Genomic DNA, 16,864 nt, shown 5'->3' with positions numbered 1-16,864 from the left:
TGACACACCAAATTATAGTCTGCACAATAGTTTCTGAGGCGAGATATATTATTCTCACTATCCATTGATGGCCAAATATTTACAATTATCAATGTGTATGCCCCAAATTAGGACCAGGATAATTTTATAAATTTAGAAACATCCTTAGGGATGCACGCATGTGGGTGTGCACGCAAGGATCCCGAAGCAAAGCGTTACGAAGATAAGCGTCGTGATACAGCATTTATTCCATGGCACAGAACTAAAATCCATCTTCTCTCTTCACAAAGGTAAAAATTCCCTCTGCTTGCTGTCTCCTGCAATATATTCAAATGGTAAAAATTCCCACTGCTTGCTGTCTCCTGCAATATATTCAAATGGTACAACTTCCCACCTGATTGCTGTCTCATCTGCTGCAATAGACTCTAATGGTAAAAATTCCCTCTGCTTGCTGTCTCCTGCAATATATTCAAATGGTACAACTTCCCACCTCTGATTGCTGTCTCATCTGCTGCAATAGACTCTAATGGTAAAAATTCCCTCTGCTTGCTTTCTGTCATCTGCCACTCTACCATCTAGCAACATATTTTAATGGGCCTGCTTAATGATTGGTATAATTCATTTGTTGCATTGTACGTTTTACTCACTGTTTGATGTATACCCATGACTGAGGTCACTCTAGATATTATCTTGTTGAAAGTGTTCTAGCATATAGATGTTGCCAGCCACAATGTGTTTGAACAATTAATCACTCCCTGGTGTGCTGGCCCCAGCTGCCAAATTATCCCCAACCAGTGCCCACAATCCATGTCTTCTGACCCAGCATTCTGGACTATAAATTTAGAAACATCCTTAGGGGTGCACGAATGTGGGGATTCACGCAAGCTTCCCAAAGCAAAGCATCACAAAGCGTCGTGATACAGCAGTTATTCCATGGCATTCAGTCAGTTAAGGCAGCAGTCAGGTAACCCACACTCTGCTCTCCCTTCTATCCATGTGCTTTATTCCTATCCTCCTATGTTCCTTTGCAATCCACATTCACCGCCCAATATCCCCTCCATCATGACTCATACATCAGCTCCTCACTCCTTCCCTCTCCCATGTACAGCTCCCATGCGATTCTCACCTTCCTGAAAAACCTCAGCCCATCTTGCCCAAACACACTGCACAAAAAAACTTCAGACAATTCCAAAAACTACATGCTCTTTATCTTCCTACTCCTACTGATTTCAGGGGACATCTCCCCCAACCCTGGTCCACCATCCTCCAACCTCAACCCCTACCCTACCTCACATTGAAACCTTAATAATCTTACTAATATTATTTGCACTCCTTCATCTCCTTTTAATTGTGCCCTTTGGAATCCACGGTCTGTATGTAACAAGCTTCCTTTCGTACACAATTACTTTCTGAAAAACTCTCTTAATCTGTTGGCCCTCACGGAAACCTGGATTCAGGATTCCGATACTGTCTCTCCTGCTGCCATTTCCCATGGTGGTTTACAATTCTCACATTCCCCGAGACCCACAAACAGACGTGGTGGAGTCAGCATACTCTTGTCCCCACAATGCACTTTCCAGGTCATCCCCCCAGCTCCATCACTCTCATTCCCTTCTTTTGAGGTCCACACCATCAGGCTCTTTCATCCCCTCTCCCTCAGTAGTGGTCAGATACCGGCCCCCAGGCTCACCCACTTCCTGGACCATTTCGCTGCCTGGCTGCCGCACTTCATGTCCTCAGAACTCCCAACCCTTATCCTGGGAGACTTCAACATCCCCATAAACAGCCCCACTTCTACATCTGCATCTCAGCTTCTATCACTAACCACTTCCCTTGGCCGCTCACAGCTCTCAACCTCTTAAACACAAAGACGGTAACACCCTTGACCTGGTCTTCGTCCGGCTCTGTGCAATCTACCTAGATAACTCACCGCTTCCCCTCTCTGACCACAACATTCTCTCCTTCACACTCACAATTCCTCGCCCACCCCAGCACCCGCCTACCTACCACACATTCAGAAATCTACATGCTGTCAACCCTCACACAATTTCAGACTCCCTACACTCATCATTGTCCCCAATCTCTTTCCTGTCCTGATCTGGCTGTACATCACTACAATGACACTCTTAGAAGCTCCCTGGACCAAGTAGCGCCCCTCACCCTCAGAACCTCCAAGCACAGAGTAAAACAGCCCTGGCTCACATTGCAAACCCGATTTCTCCAGCGATGCTCTAGGAGTGCTGAACGCTTATGGAGGAAAACTTGCACACCAGAAGACTTCATACACTTCAAATTTATGTTAAAAACCTGTAACTCTGCCCTTCACCTCGCCAAACAGACCTACTTCACCACTCTGATCTCCTCACTAGCCAACAACCCCAAGAAACTTTTTGACACCTTTCACTCCCTCCTCAGGCCAAAAGCACAAGCCCCTATCACAGACATTTGTGCTGAAGACCTGGCCTCCCACTTTATAGAGAAAATAGATAACATCCGTCAGGAAATCCGCTCCCAGACACCAAGCACAGCAACTCCCATCCCTCCCTGCGTTTCCCCTGGCTCACTCGCCACATTCGATCCTATCACAGAAGTCTCCAGGCTCCTCTTTTCTTCTCGTCCGACTACATGCACCACTGACCCCATTCCCTCACATCTCCAGTTGTCACAACTCACCTAACTACAATCTTTAATCTCTCCCTCTCCTCTGGCATTTTCCCCTCCTCCTTCAAACACTCTAGCATTACTCCATTACTAAAGAAACCCTCCCCTCGACCCATCCTGCACAAACAACTACAGACCAGTCTCCAATCTCCCCTTCATCTCCAAACTCTTGGAGCACCTGATCTACTCCCGCCTTACCCGTTACCTCTCCACTCATTCCCTCTTAGACCCTTCACAGTCTGGTCAATCTAGTTTCTGCCCCTACATTCGACAGAAAAGGCACTCATCAAGGTGACCAATGACCTTCTGACAGCAAAATGTAACGGTGACCACTCTCTGCTCATTCTTCTCGACCTTTCCGCAGCTTTCAACACTGTTGACCACCCTCTCCTACTCTCTAGGCTCCAGTCACTAGGCATTAAGGACACTGCTCTCTCCTGGTTCTCCTATCTTTCTGACTGCTCCTTCAGTGTTCTGTTCTCTGGCTCCACTTTATCTCCTCTTCCTCTCACTGTTGGGGTACCTCAGGGCTCAGTCCTTGGCCCCCTTCTCTTCTCCCTCTACACGGCCCCAATTGGACAGACCATCAGCAGATTTGGTTTTCAGTACCATCTTTATGCTGATGACACACAACTATACACATCATCCCCTGACCTTACTCCCGCTGTACTACAGAACGCCAGTGACTGTCCGCAGTCTCCAACATCATGTCCGCTTTCTATCTGAAACTCAACCTCTCCAAAACTGAACTTCTGCTCTCACCATCTACTAACCTCCCTAAATCTAACATTTCCCTCTCCGTAGTTGGCACCATAATAATACCCCGGCAGCAGGTGCGCTGTCTGGGTGTTTTGTTTGACTCCGATCTCTCCTTCACATCCCATATACAATCTCTTGCCCGCTCGTGCCGCTTATACCTAAAGAACATCTCTAGAGTCTGTCCTTTTCTCACCATGAGAACAAAAACCCTCACTGTCGCCTTGATCCACTCCCGCCTGGACTACTGCAATGCTCTACTAATTGGTCTCCCCCTTACTCGACTTTCCCCTCTCCAGTCTATCCTTAATGCAGCAGCCAGGGTTGTCCATCTAGCTAATCGTTCCTCGGATGCGTCCGCTCTTTGCCAGTCATTACACTGGCTGCCTATTCATTACAGGATACAATTCAAAGTACTTGTTCTCACCCACAAAGCTCTCCACAGTGCAGCACCCCCTTACATCTCCTCCCTCATTTCGGTCTATCGGCCTAACCGACCTCTGCGCTCTGCAAATGACTTTCGACTAACCTCTGCACTTATCCGTACCTCCCACTCCCGACTCCAAGACTTCTCCTGCGCTGCGCCAATCCTCTGGCATGCTATACCCCAAGATCTTAGGACCATCCACAATTTACATAGTTTTAGGCGCTCCCTCAAAACACATTTGTTCAGAGCGGCCTATCACGTTCCCTAATCAAAGTCATTTTATGTTTGTATGTGTAGCCCATTCAATATCCCCATCTATCCCCCACCCCGAAGATGGCTGGACCATCATTGTAAATACATCATTGTAAATACACACCTGTACTTTGTATCTCCCCCATCTCATTGGAGATTGTAAGCTCTCACAAGCAGAGTCATTTTGTTTTAATTATTGTATTGCTAACGTTATTACTTATGCCTGTTGTGTCTGAAACTGTTAAGCTGTAAAGCACTGCGGAATATGTTGGCACTATATAAAGATTATTGTTATTATTATTATTTCTAAGCCGATTGATACCGCTCTTCCATTGGTAAAAGGACAGCACCGCACTGTGGTGACTTAAATGTCATTCTCGACCTGACATCTTTCTTATAGTCATAGAACATATAAAAAAGTGCAGTTGCAAATACAACTATATGACACTTGGCGACTCCAGTATCCCCCGGAAAGGGAATACAGTTTGTATTCCAACCTTCATGACTTATATAGCAAACTGGACTATATTTTTCTTCAGCACATTGCCCCACCCTGGCTTTCACATACTAGCATTGGAAACGTTCCCTGGTCTGACTATGCATCAGTGTAAGTGCCCTCTCTTACCAAAAAGTATGGTCCTGGCTGCTCCATGACTCTTTACTACTAGATACACTATGCTCATCTGATATTCAAAAATTACATAATTATATTGTGGATCATTTATCCGAAGATAACAGCCACCACAATTAATGGGAACCTCTTAAATGTGCCCTAAGGGGGTGTTCATCAAGCATGGTACAAGAGTAAAAAAAACCAGGGAACAAGCTTAAAAATCAGTCCTCCAGAATGTTAGTAAACTAGAAATGATCTACAAGCAGGCACTGTTCAGGACAACTCTTAGGGACCTTCTTAAGGCCAGAATGGAAGACAAACATGCTACATATCTCCCATAGGCGCTTACTTCAACTGGGCTATAGCAAATTCTATGAATTCCGAAACAAACCTGAGAGAATGATAGCTAGAGCCCTGAAGTCTAAAATGGCTCATAACCATATTCTTTGTATCAAACATTGAAAAGATTCTTTAGTAAATACTACCCCAGATATTACTAGTTCTTTTCAATAATACTATTTCAAATTATATAACTTACTACCTACCACACCCTCTGGTTCAGAATCCCCCACTATTATGTCCTCTCCTGTCCGACAGTTGTCAGATGAGGCGATAAAAGATCTAGAAGACTTCACTCCCCAAGAACTACTAAAATTAATAGAACTACCCAGAAAGAAAAGTCTAGGTCCAGATAGTCTCATGTCTAAATTTTATAAATCCTTTTCTGAACTAACCCCCCCCCCCCGAAGATAAAAGCCTTTAACTACACCCCAAAAGGATCCCTAATCCTGCAAAGTTACCGTCAAATTTCTCATTTAAATGTTAACATGAACATGTACGCTAAATTTCTTGCAAATAGATAGGGGTTCAATCTTCCTATCACGATCCAATTTTGGATGCATGGCAGCTCTGGTTACACTATTTTTTAAATGTAGCTTTTTTCCTTTCAGGACCAACAGGGGTTAATGTTAGTTTCCCCTGCTGGCAGCCTGCTGCAACTGCAGAGTGACTAGGTGAGCTGATATGGGTAGTGACCATTCCCACTATCCATTAAATGGTCACCTGATGCATCAGCTGACTGTTGGTGATAGATTCTTTATGGAGACCAGCTGTGCAGTTGCAGCTCTCTGGTGTCAGCTACTTCTGGAGTTTGGAGACCTATTTCTGTGTCATCTGCGGTGTGGAGCTTGGCAGCAGAGTCTGGAAGCTAAGTCTTGGGTTTATTCCATGTCCCTCTTGTGTTTGTCACTGTCCCCTGTGTTTGTACCATCTGCAGTGATGAGGCTAGCACCCCTGCCAGCCAGTGCACTAGCCAGGTCAGTGTGAGGTGACAGAGAGGGACGAGGTCACTGATGGCGGGGGGGGGGGGGGGAAGGACCCACTTAGGGCGTTCGCGGAGTGCAGGGACAGGCTCAGGTTTGAGTTCAGGGGATGTCCATCCTTCATATCCCTATCGATAGGGTCTTCCTCCTTCCTTTTCCATCCCGTTGTGTGCTGACCGCTGACCAACTACCCCCTTGGGTCATTGTATTTCGTGACACTTCCGACATCAATTCGCCCTGACCAGGTGGACTTTGTCCCTGGCAGAGAGGCACATGACAACATTCTCAAAATGTTTGACATCCTTAATTATTCACACTTATATAAAACTCTCCTCATGATTCTGTCTTTGGACGCCAAAAAGGTTTTTGGCAGAAGTTCCTGGCCCTCCCTCTCACAAACTCTGGTCCATACTGGTCTAGGGCCAATATTTATGTCTATAATACTTGATCTGTAATAGTTCATTTTCAGACCCTTTTTCCATAACTAAAGGCACCCTACAAAACTGTCCTTTATCCCCCTACTCTATATACCAATTATGGAAAATCTAATAGCAGCCATACGCGCCAACCCTAATATACATGAAATCAAGATTGCAGGGAGAGAATACAAATGTTCATCATTTGCTGATGATCTTCTGATCTAGATTACCAATCCACATAGATTTGTCACTTCTCTGATTGAATTGATGCATTTCAAGAAAGTCACAATTTAAGATAAACATTGACAAATCTAAATCATTGAATGTCTTTCTACCCCCAGTTAGTGAACTCTAAAGTCCAACTTCCCCATTAAATGGCCCCCAAGTAACAATATCAACTATCTGTGCATCGATGTTACCTTCCATCTGGAGGCTATTCTCTCTCTTTCTCCCGGTTGGAATTTGAGCTTAACTCCTGGAACCGGAGATAATTCTCTTGGTATGGCAGAGTCAATGTTCATAAGATGACAGTTCTACCTAGGCTGTTACACCTGCTGAAATCCATCCCGGTGTATATACCTTCCTCGTTTTGGGTTAAAATTCAATGTTGCTTTAGTCTTTTTTTTTCTCGCCATCAAGCAGTCCAAGAATCCAGTATATTATATCCTGCCCTGAGGGTGTCGGTTTATCCGATTGCCATTGATATAATCTAGTATAAGCCCATGCAACAATCATCGATTTGTTGAATTGCATTAAGTCAATAATTTGGATCCGCATTGCACACGATATTTGCTCTGTGTCGGCATTCTCTTCTCCATGGACTTGGACCCTTGTGGTGCATAATAATATTTAAGTATCATACAGTGTCAGGCAGACACTGAACACTATATATATATATATATATATATATATATATATATATATATATATATATATATATATATATATATATACACACCAAGTGGAAGGGGTGTTTTGGTTGATTAGTGGGGACCATTGATGGCTATAACTAATCACTCTAGATTTCTACCTGACGCTTCCGCAAATTCCTTTCTACTCGGCTCCAAAAAGATGTCCTTATCTATACACCAAGTAGCTCCATTCGGTACAATCTTACCACTTTTTACTATTCTAGGTGACTGTCCTCATAGGATATGTCATAATTTTGAATACATACAACTTCAACACTTACTTTTCACTCAGCAGTCGTCCAGAATTTGTCTGCCCATTATCGCCTTTGAAAATGTTGTGTATCACTCCCCCCTATACCCTGCACATGGCATCTTCATTATCTACAAAATTGTTGACAGATGTGATCTGAAAAACCTTTTCCCATTTTGCAAGGCTTGAGAGACTGCGTTAATAAGAACATTTAGAAATGCTCAGGGGGATAAATGCTTTTTCATTTCCTACAAATCGATTTTAGCCACTAAATTACAAGAAACAAAATATAAAATTGTTTCAATGTGTGTTATGATCTGGTGGCTTAGGAGCAGCATGAGATGTGCTCTGGAGGAGGTGGTACCTGTACTGACCGCAGACCCTGAACTTAACACAACAACTAGAAGTAGCCGTGGGATGTACCTAACACGGCCTAGACAGCTCGACACAGCCGGAGGACTAGATACCCCTAAAGATAGAAACAGGAAAAGCATCTTGCCTCAGAGAAAATCCCCAAAGGATAGACAGCCCCCCACAAATATTGACTGTGAGAGGAGAGGGAAATAACATACGCAGACTGAAACCAGGATTTAGCAAAGGAGGCCACTCTAGCTAAATAGAAAGGACAGGACAGAGTACTGTGCGGTCAGTATTAAAATACTAGAAAATATCCACCACAGAGAATATAAAAATCTCCACACCTAACTAAAGGTATGGAGGGTAAATCTGCTTCTCCAGAGCTTCCAGCTTGGCTGAATAAATCCTTACACAAAGCTGGACAAGAAAAAACATAGAAATGCACTGAACAGCATGTGGACTGCAAAAACAAAGCCAGGACTTATCTTTGATGATTTGGACAGAATAGCAGGAGAATCCAGGCAGAGATGTGAATCCACCAAGAAACAATGGACAACTGGCACTAACTAAAGGATCTAGCCAGACTAAATAGCCCAGTCAGAATTGGTAATAAGTGGAAGCACCTGATAACTGCTGAAATCCAAAGGAGCAGCAGTACCACTTACAACCACCGGAGGGAGCCCAAGAGCAGAATTCACAACAAATGTGGTACTAGGTCCCCACCGCTTTGTATAAATGGTTCCCTGAGGTCTCTAGTATATGTTGGCGTTGCGGGGTACGTGGGGAGACAATGTCACATACAGGTCCTTCTCAAAAAATTAGCATATAGTGTTAAATTTCATTATTTACCATAATGTAATGATTACAATTAAACTTTCATATATTATAGATTCATTATCCACCAACTGAAATTTGTCAGGTCTTTTATTGTTTTAATACTGATGATTTTGTCCTACAACTCCTGATAACCCAAAAAACCTGTCTCAATAAATTAGCATATTTCACCCGTCCAATCAAATAAAAGTGTTTTTTAATAACAAACAAAAAAACCATCAAATAATAATGTTCAGTTATGCACTCAATACTTGGTCGGGAATCCTTTGGCAGAAATGACTGCTTCAATGCGGCGTGGCATGGAGGCAATCAGCCTGTGACACTGCTGAGATGTTATGGAGGCCCAGGATGCTTCAATAGCGGCCTTAAGCTCATCCAGAGTGTTGGGTCTTGCGTCTCTCAACTTTCTCTTCACAATATCCCACAGATTCTCTATGGGGTTCAGGTCAGGAGAGTTGGCAGGCCAATTGAGCACAGTAATACCATGGTCAGTAAACCATTTTCCAGTGGTTTTGGCACTGTGAGCAGGTGCCAGGTCGTGCTGAAAAATGAAATCTTCATCTCCATAAAGCATTTCAGCCGATGGAAGCATGAAGTGCTCCAAAATCTCCTGATAGCTAGCTGCATTGACCCTGCCCTTGATGAAACACAGTGGACCAACACCAGCAGCTGACATGGCACCCCACACCATCACTGACTGTGGGTACTTGACACTGGACTTCAGGCATTTTGGCATTTCCTTCTCCTCAGTCTTCCTCCAGACTCTGGCACCTTGATTTCCGAATGACATGCAAAATTTGCTTTCATCAGAAAAAAGAACTTGGGACCACTTAGCAACAGTCCAGTGCTGCTTCTCTGTAGCCCAGGTCAGGCGCTTCTGCCGCTGTTTCTGGTTCAAAAGTGGCTTTACCTGGGGAATGCGGCACCTGTAGCCCATTTCCTGCACACGCCTGTGCACGGTGGCTCTGGATGTTTCCACACCAGACTCAGTCCACTGCTTCCTCAGGTTCCCCAAGGTCTGGAATCGGTCCTTCTCCACAATCTTCCTCAGGGTCCGGTCACCTCTTCTCGTTGTACAGCGTTTTCTGCCACATTGTTTCCTTCCAACAGACTTACCATTGAGGTGCCTTGATACAGCACTCTGGGAACAGCCTATTTGTTGAGAAATTTCTTTCTGGGTCTTACCCTCTTGCTTGAGGGTGTCAATGATGGCCTTCTTGACATCTGTCAGGTCGCTAGTCTTACCCATGATGGGGGTTTTGAGTAATGAACCAGGCAGGGAGTTTTTAAAAGCCTCAGGTATCTTTTGCATGTGTTTAGAGTTAATTAGTTGATTCAGAAGATTAGGGTAATAGGTCGTTTAGAGAACCTTTTCTTGATATGCTAATTTATTGAGACAGGTTTTTTGGGTTATCAGGAGTTGTAGGCCAAAATCATCAGTATTAAAACAATAAAAGACCTGACAAATTTCAGTTGGTGGATAATGATTCTATAATATATGAAAGTTTAATTGTAATCATTACATTATGGTAAATAATGAAATTTAACACTATATGCTAATTTTTTGAGAAGGACCTGTATATGTTGTTCTTGCCCGCCTCTAAGAGCTTCCTGGGATGGGGTAATCAGATTTATTAAAATAGTGACAGGTGTATCAGTACCTAGGACACCAGAGGCTACACTGTTATACATGTTTTCTATGCCAAACAGGTGTGTAAGAAAATCACTATTAAAAGTCATCTACTTTAGACAGACAAAACATTAATACCACTTAACTGGAATTCAGTAGACCCCACTTCTTTAGATGAGTTGTTTGTAGAGATGGTTAGAATCCAGGCTATAGAAAAGCTGATAGCCCAAACACAAGAAGAGACTATTACAACCACTACTAAATGGTTTCACTGGGGAACCTTACCCTATTTTCCACTCTACCAGACTATCCCAAGGTACCTTATAGTTTGTCCCTTGTTTGCACTCCCATAGACCATCAAATAGTCCAACGCTTTTCCACCAATCAGTATCCTTACACCCCTGATTGTAATAAAGTGATGAACACCCATGGATCCCCTTGATTTTGCTTTTTGTCTCCTTACTTCCCATCCTTGAAGCATCTTGCTTATCCATACACTACATCAGTTTAATGATATTTGTAATAATGATTATCCCTCTTTATTCATATGCCTTGATTCTTTATGTAATGAAGTCCATATATCGCTTTTTTCAGTTTTTCCTCTTACAGACTTAAATTTTCTGTTTATTGTTATATTATGCTGTTACAAGATCAAAAAACGTAGACTTTGAAAGTAAAGTAAATAGCTACTTTCCTGAGTGAGTTTTTAGATGTTTAAGAAGATTTGTTTTCCGAGTAAAACATTTCCCACATTCTGAACATGAAAATGGCTTCTCCCCTGTATGTATCATCTGATGTCTAACAAGACATGATTTTGTTGTAAAACATTTCCCACATTCTAAACATGAAAATGGTGTCTGCTCTTTGTGTACTATCTGATGTGTAGCAAGACTTGATTTATATGTAAAACATTTCCCACATTGTGAACAAGAAAATGGTTTCTCCCCTGTGTGAATTCTCTGATGTGCAACAAGACTTGCTTTCTCTGTAAAACATTTCCCACATTCTGGACAAAAAAATGGCTTCTCCCCTGTGTGAATTCTCTGATGAATCACAAAACTTGATTTGTGTGTAAAACATTTCCCACATTCTGAACATGAATATGGCTTCTCCCCAGTGTGAATTCTCTGATGAATCACAAAACTTGATTTGTGTGCAAAACATATCCCACATTCTGAACATGAAAATGGCTTCTCCTTTGTGTGATTTTTCTGATGTCTAGCAAGATGTGCTTTTGTTTTAAAACATTTCCCACATTCTGAACATGAAAATGGCTTCTCCCCTGTGTGAGTTCTTAGATGTGCAGCAAGATTTGTTTTCCGATTAAAACATTTCCCACATTCTGAACATGAAAATGGCTTCTCCCCTATGTCAGCTATTTCATGTTCAACAGCCCTTCTGTCACTTTTGTTTTGCATATTTGTCTTCGATGGAGCAGAGAAAAGGACCTGATGAAAAGGATCAGATGACAGATTTTTTCTGAAAAAGTCTTGAGGTGTATCTGGTATAGTGACATGTTCTTCACAAATATCGGATGTGATACCAAGATTATCTGGTGAAAAATCTGAGAGTACCAGACGTTCCTCTGAGCTCCTGGTAGAGTCATCTGCCAAGAATAAAAATGATTTTATTATTTGTCAGTAACATTGTATTGGAATTATATTACTATTTATATGGTTATATACTTTATAGCATTTCTATGAAAACTGTAATACAATTCAATTGACAGACTAACACAATAGACCACAAACCGGGACTAAGATCACAGTGTTAGGCCACCAGGTAATGTCCTTACAAATGTTCACTACTCTGTTAGAGCCATCTTCTCGGTTCATATTTCACGGTGTCTGAACACGTAACTGGAACAGATTCATGACAGAGGAAACTCATAAAAGGGATTTGTAATCATTTTTATTATGTTTAGTGATGAGCGAGTGTACACGTTGCTCAGGTTTTCCCGAGCACGCTCGGGTGGTCTCCGAGTATTTGTAACTGCTAGGAGATTTAGTTTTTGTTGACTCAGCTGCATGATTTACAGCTGCTAGCCAGCCTGAGTACATGTGGGGGTTGCCTAGTTGCTAGGGAATCCCCACATGTATTCAAGCTGTGTAGCAGCTGTAAATCATACTGCTGAGGCTAAGAAAACTAAATCTCCGAGCACTTGCAAATACTCAGAGATCACCCGAGCAACGATTATACTCGCTCATCACTAATTATGTTATTATGATTCCTTCTCATACATTCTCCGACAGGTACAAGCACTATAGCACAGAGCAAAGCACATTGGAGGAGATTGGTCATGTACACATGTCCAGGTTCAGTGTTAGGGGTAAGCAGACTAGGTATCTGCCTAGGGCCCTCACTACTCCGGGGGCCCCCAGCTAGTGGTATGCCGCTAAGAGAGGCAGACCACACAGTCGCTATGGGGCTTATGAGTCAGGGTCTTGGAGCTAGCAACACCCATGTTTTGTGCATTCAGCTGTATCGGCATCATAGATGCTGATATAGTTGAAAGCAATGATGAAGGAGAGTGTTACGTGACGCTCCCTCTCCCATCATCCCCGCTCTGGATGTGATGCAGCAGGTGGCTGTGCTGGGCAGTGGAGCTGCTGAAGTGAGAGGGGGGGTGGGATGGCTGCATTATACTCCTGTGGGGGGCTGCATTGTACTATATGAAGGACTATGTGGTGCATTGTATCAGGGTCGGACACTGATAGCTTGGGGCTACGAGCAACAGGCCAGAGCGCTCTTATTATTACTGCCCTGCAAGCAGGGGTGTACATAGCAATCACCGGGCCCCATAGCAAAAGTTCTATTTGGGCCTCCCCTCACCTCTAAGAAATTATATATATATATATATATATATATATATATATATATATATATATATATATATATATATATATATATATATATATATATATATATATATATATATCTCCGTTAGCATTCGGTTCTGTTTGCTCCATCGCACCCATGCTTGCAGTCAGGTGACAACTAGTGTCAGCTGTCAGTGAATAGAACACTGCAGACGTGGCTGACGCTCTAGTTTGCACATGACAGCAAGTGTGCAAAGTGCAACCTTGTGGTTACGTGATAACTGCTGAAACCAGCAGAGCCCGACCAAGTATATATCACATTATCTGTCTGGTATCTGTAACATCTGGTATCTGCTCTATTCATTGCCTATGGAGCTGATGGGAATAGCTGAGCACAGCACTCAGCAGCTCTATAGAAATGGAGAGAGCAGAGGCCGAGCACTCACAACTCTGTTCCATCCAGGACGAGAATGCAGAGCCCTGTTCTTAGAATCTCTGGGGACCCAGTGGTCGAATCCCCAGTGATTAGCAAGTTATCCTCGATTCGATGCATCACACATATACCATACATACACATACACTGTACATATACCGTACATACACACATACCGTACATACAGACACATACCATATATACACAGACATATATGCAACATACACACAGATATAGTATATATTGTAAACATATACATACACATATACTGTACATACATAAACACATAGTATACACATACTATACATACACACATGTACTGTACATACATACACACAAATGTATGTACAAATACCGTACATACATATACGTACATACATACACACCCACACATATGAACATATACAAACACACATACTAATTTATGACCTCAGATGATCAGATAAGCCGTGGAGGAGGTCGGCCTTAAGGTACCGTCTCACAGTGGCACTTTGGTCGCTACGATGGCACGATCCGTGACGTTCCAGCGATATACTTACGATCTCGCTGTGTCTGACACGCTACTGCGATCAGGGACCCCGCTGAGAATCGTATGTCGTAGCAGATCGTTTGAAACTTTCTTTCGTCGCTGGATCACCCGCTGTCATCGCTGGATCGGCGTGTGTGACACCGATCCACCGATGTGTTCGCTTGTAACCAGGGTAAACATCGGGTTACTAAGCGCAGGGCCGCGCTTAGTAACCCGATGTTTACCCTGGTTACCATTGTAAATGTAAAAAAAAAAAAACCACTACATACTCACATTCTGATGTCCATCACGTCCCTCGCTGTCTGCTTCCCGCACTGACTGTGAGCGCCGGCCGGCCGTAAAGCACAGCACAGCGGTAACGTCACCGCTGAGCTCTGCTTTTACTTTACGACCGGCGCTCACAGTCAGTGCGGGAAGCAGACGGCTAGGGACGTGACGGACATCAGAAGGTGAGTATGTAGTGTTTTTTTTTTTTTTACATTTACAATGGTAAACAGGGTAAACATCGGGTTACTAAGCGCGGCCCTGCGCTTAGTAACCCGATGTTTACCCTGGTTACCCGGGGACTTCGGCATCGTTGGTCGCTGGAGAGCTGTCTGTGTGACAGCTCTCCAGCGACCACACAACGACTTACCAACGATCACGGCCAGGTCGTATCACTGGTCGTGATCGTTGGTAAATCGTTTAGTGTAACGCTACCCTTATAGTTCATAGATTAGCTAGAGAGGGCTGCAGAACCCACTTTGGGGGATGGGGACACTGCAGAGAGGATATCAGCTCCCTGGTGCTGTCCCGTGCAGTGAGCCTCATCCCCCGACCTCTTCTCTGCTGCTGTGAATGGAACAGTGGAGGGAGCAGAGGACACAAGGCAAGTCCTGCTCGTCCTCCCCTTTTGTCCCCTGTATGCTGTGCTGCCCGGGCCCCTGACTACAAATGAGCACTCACCATTGGGAAATGCCATGAAGGAGGACAGAGATGGCAGTCAGTGTGCACTCTCATCAGTCTGGTGGGGAAAGCGTTCATTGGCAAGCGTCTCTCCTTACATGACATGCCCCCTTTTTGAACTCCTGCACTCTGAACGCGGCTCTCTTCCCAGCTCTGGGTGTCCACATGATTACGGGAGGGAGAGGGGTCCGATGCTGCTTGACGCCAGGCCACTCTTACGCTTGTAATCTTGACTGAGTGGCCCCATAGCGGCTGCATAGTCTGCTGCTATGGGCAGTATGCCCTGGCCTGCAAGAGCCCCCCTCCACTTCCGGGCATCAGTACAGCTGCACCAGCAGAACCAGCGGTATGTCCGCCCCTGCATTGTTCTAAATGAGCAAAATGCTGCCTACTAATCTAGTGATTGGATTGTTTATGCCACAACAAAACTCATTGTTCTCAGCAGCACATCACCCGGTGAAAACTGCAGATATGCTGTTGATAACATGATACTGTATGGGGACAGATTGATCTACTAGTGATTATTCTGTCCACATCATTGTACCTCAGCCAGTGTAAAGAGGCCGGGAAACAAGCGTTGAATGCCTTCAATATTGTCGATGACGCTTGTTTAACGGCCTGAACTCAGCGCATGTAGATATAACCAAACTGTGATTGGGCAATATGTGAGCATTTAGGGCCCCACTTTAACCTTTGTCGAAAACCGTCCCTGCACACGTCATGGCTTTGGAGAAAAAGTAATATTTTTTTATATCTCTTTATTAATGTAACTAAACAGTGACTACAAGAAAGGAGAACAAGTCCTTCATATTCATATACAGGTGCTTCTCACAAAATTAGAATATCATCAAAAAAGTTAATTTACTTCAGTTATTCAATACAAAAAATGAAACTCATTATATAGAGTCATTACAAATAGAGTGATCTATTTCAAGTGTTTCTTTCTGGTAATGTTAATGATTATGGCTTACAGCCAATGAAAAGTCAAAAGTCTTTATCTCAGTAAATTAGAATAATTAACAAAAAACACCTGCAAAGGATTCTTAAGCACTTAAAAAGGTCTTTTAGTCTGTTTCAGTAGTCTCCACAATCAAGGGGAAGACTGCTGACTTGACAGATGTCCAGAAGGCAGTCACTGACACACTGCACAAGGAGGGTAAGCCACAAAAGGTCATTGCTAAAGAAGCTGGCTGTTCAGAGTGCTGTATCCAAGAAAATAAATGGAAAGTTGAGTGGAAGAAAAAGGTGCACAAGCCCCCCAGGATAACCGCAGCCTTGAAAGGAATGTTAAAGGGAACCTGTCACCCCATTTTTTCAAGATGAGATAAAAATAGCGTTAAATAGGGGCAGAGCTGTGCTTTACATTAGTGTATTTTTTGTGCCTTTATTCCCCACCTATGCTGCCGAAATACCTTTGTAAAGTCGCCGTTTTGGGCTGTCAACTCACGCTGGTCTGGTCATATGGGCGTGGTGACATCGCTGTTTCTCCCCCAGATCTTGCTCATCTTTCCGTTGGTGGCGTAGTGGTGTGCACATAACCAACAGGCGAATCCACTGCGCAGCTGAAGGAAAAGAGCGTGATCTGCGCTATTCAGCGGTTTATCGGTGGGCGCGGCCATCTTCCTGAGGCCGCGCGTGCGCAGATGGTAGTGCTCGGCTTCCCGGGGCTTCAGGAAAATGGCCGCGGGATGCCGCACGTGCGCAGATGGAGATCGCGGCGGTCATTT

The 16,864-nt window shown here is 43.7% G+C and overlaps 3 protein-coding genes across 3 annotated transcripts in view; 1 reads left to right on the top strand and 2 right to left on the bottom strand.

Moving 5' to 3' along the window:
* LOC143767208 (uncharacterized) overlaps positions 1 to 16,864 on the top strand; it is a 521,413-nt gene that overhangs the window by 190,882 nt on the left and 313,667 nt on the right. The window lies entirely within an intron of this gene.
* The window catches only part of LOC143767238 (uncharacterized), a 388,340-nt gene that overhangs the window by 346,450 nt on the left and 25,026 nt on the right, over positions 1 to 16,864 (bottom strand). The window lies entirely within an intron of this gene.
* LOC143767306 (oocyte zinc finger protein XlCOF7.1-like) overlaps positions 10,615 to 16,864 on the bottom strand; it is a 39,983-nt gene continuing 33,733 nt past the window's right edge. Inside the window, exon 9 of the mRNA XM_077255543.1 lies at positions 10,615 to 12,017. Coding sequence (XP_077111658.1) covers positions 11,098 to 12,017 — 920 coding nt within the window. The 3' untranslated portion in view covers positions 10,615 to 11,097. The remainder of the gene's footprint in view (positions 12,018 to 16,864) is intronic.

This window comes from Ranitomeya variabilis, chromosome 4, assembly GCF_051348905.1.
Source record: "Ranitomeya variabilis isolate aRanVar5 chromosome 4, aRanVar5.hap1, whole genome shotgun sequence".
Classification (NCBI taxonomy): Eukaryota; Metazoa; Chordata; class Amphibia; order Anura; family Dendrobatidae; genus Ranitomeya; species Ranitomeya variabilis.
This window is presented reverse-complemented; position numbering and strand designations above follow the sequence as displayed.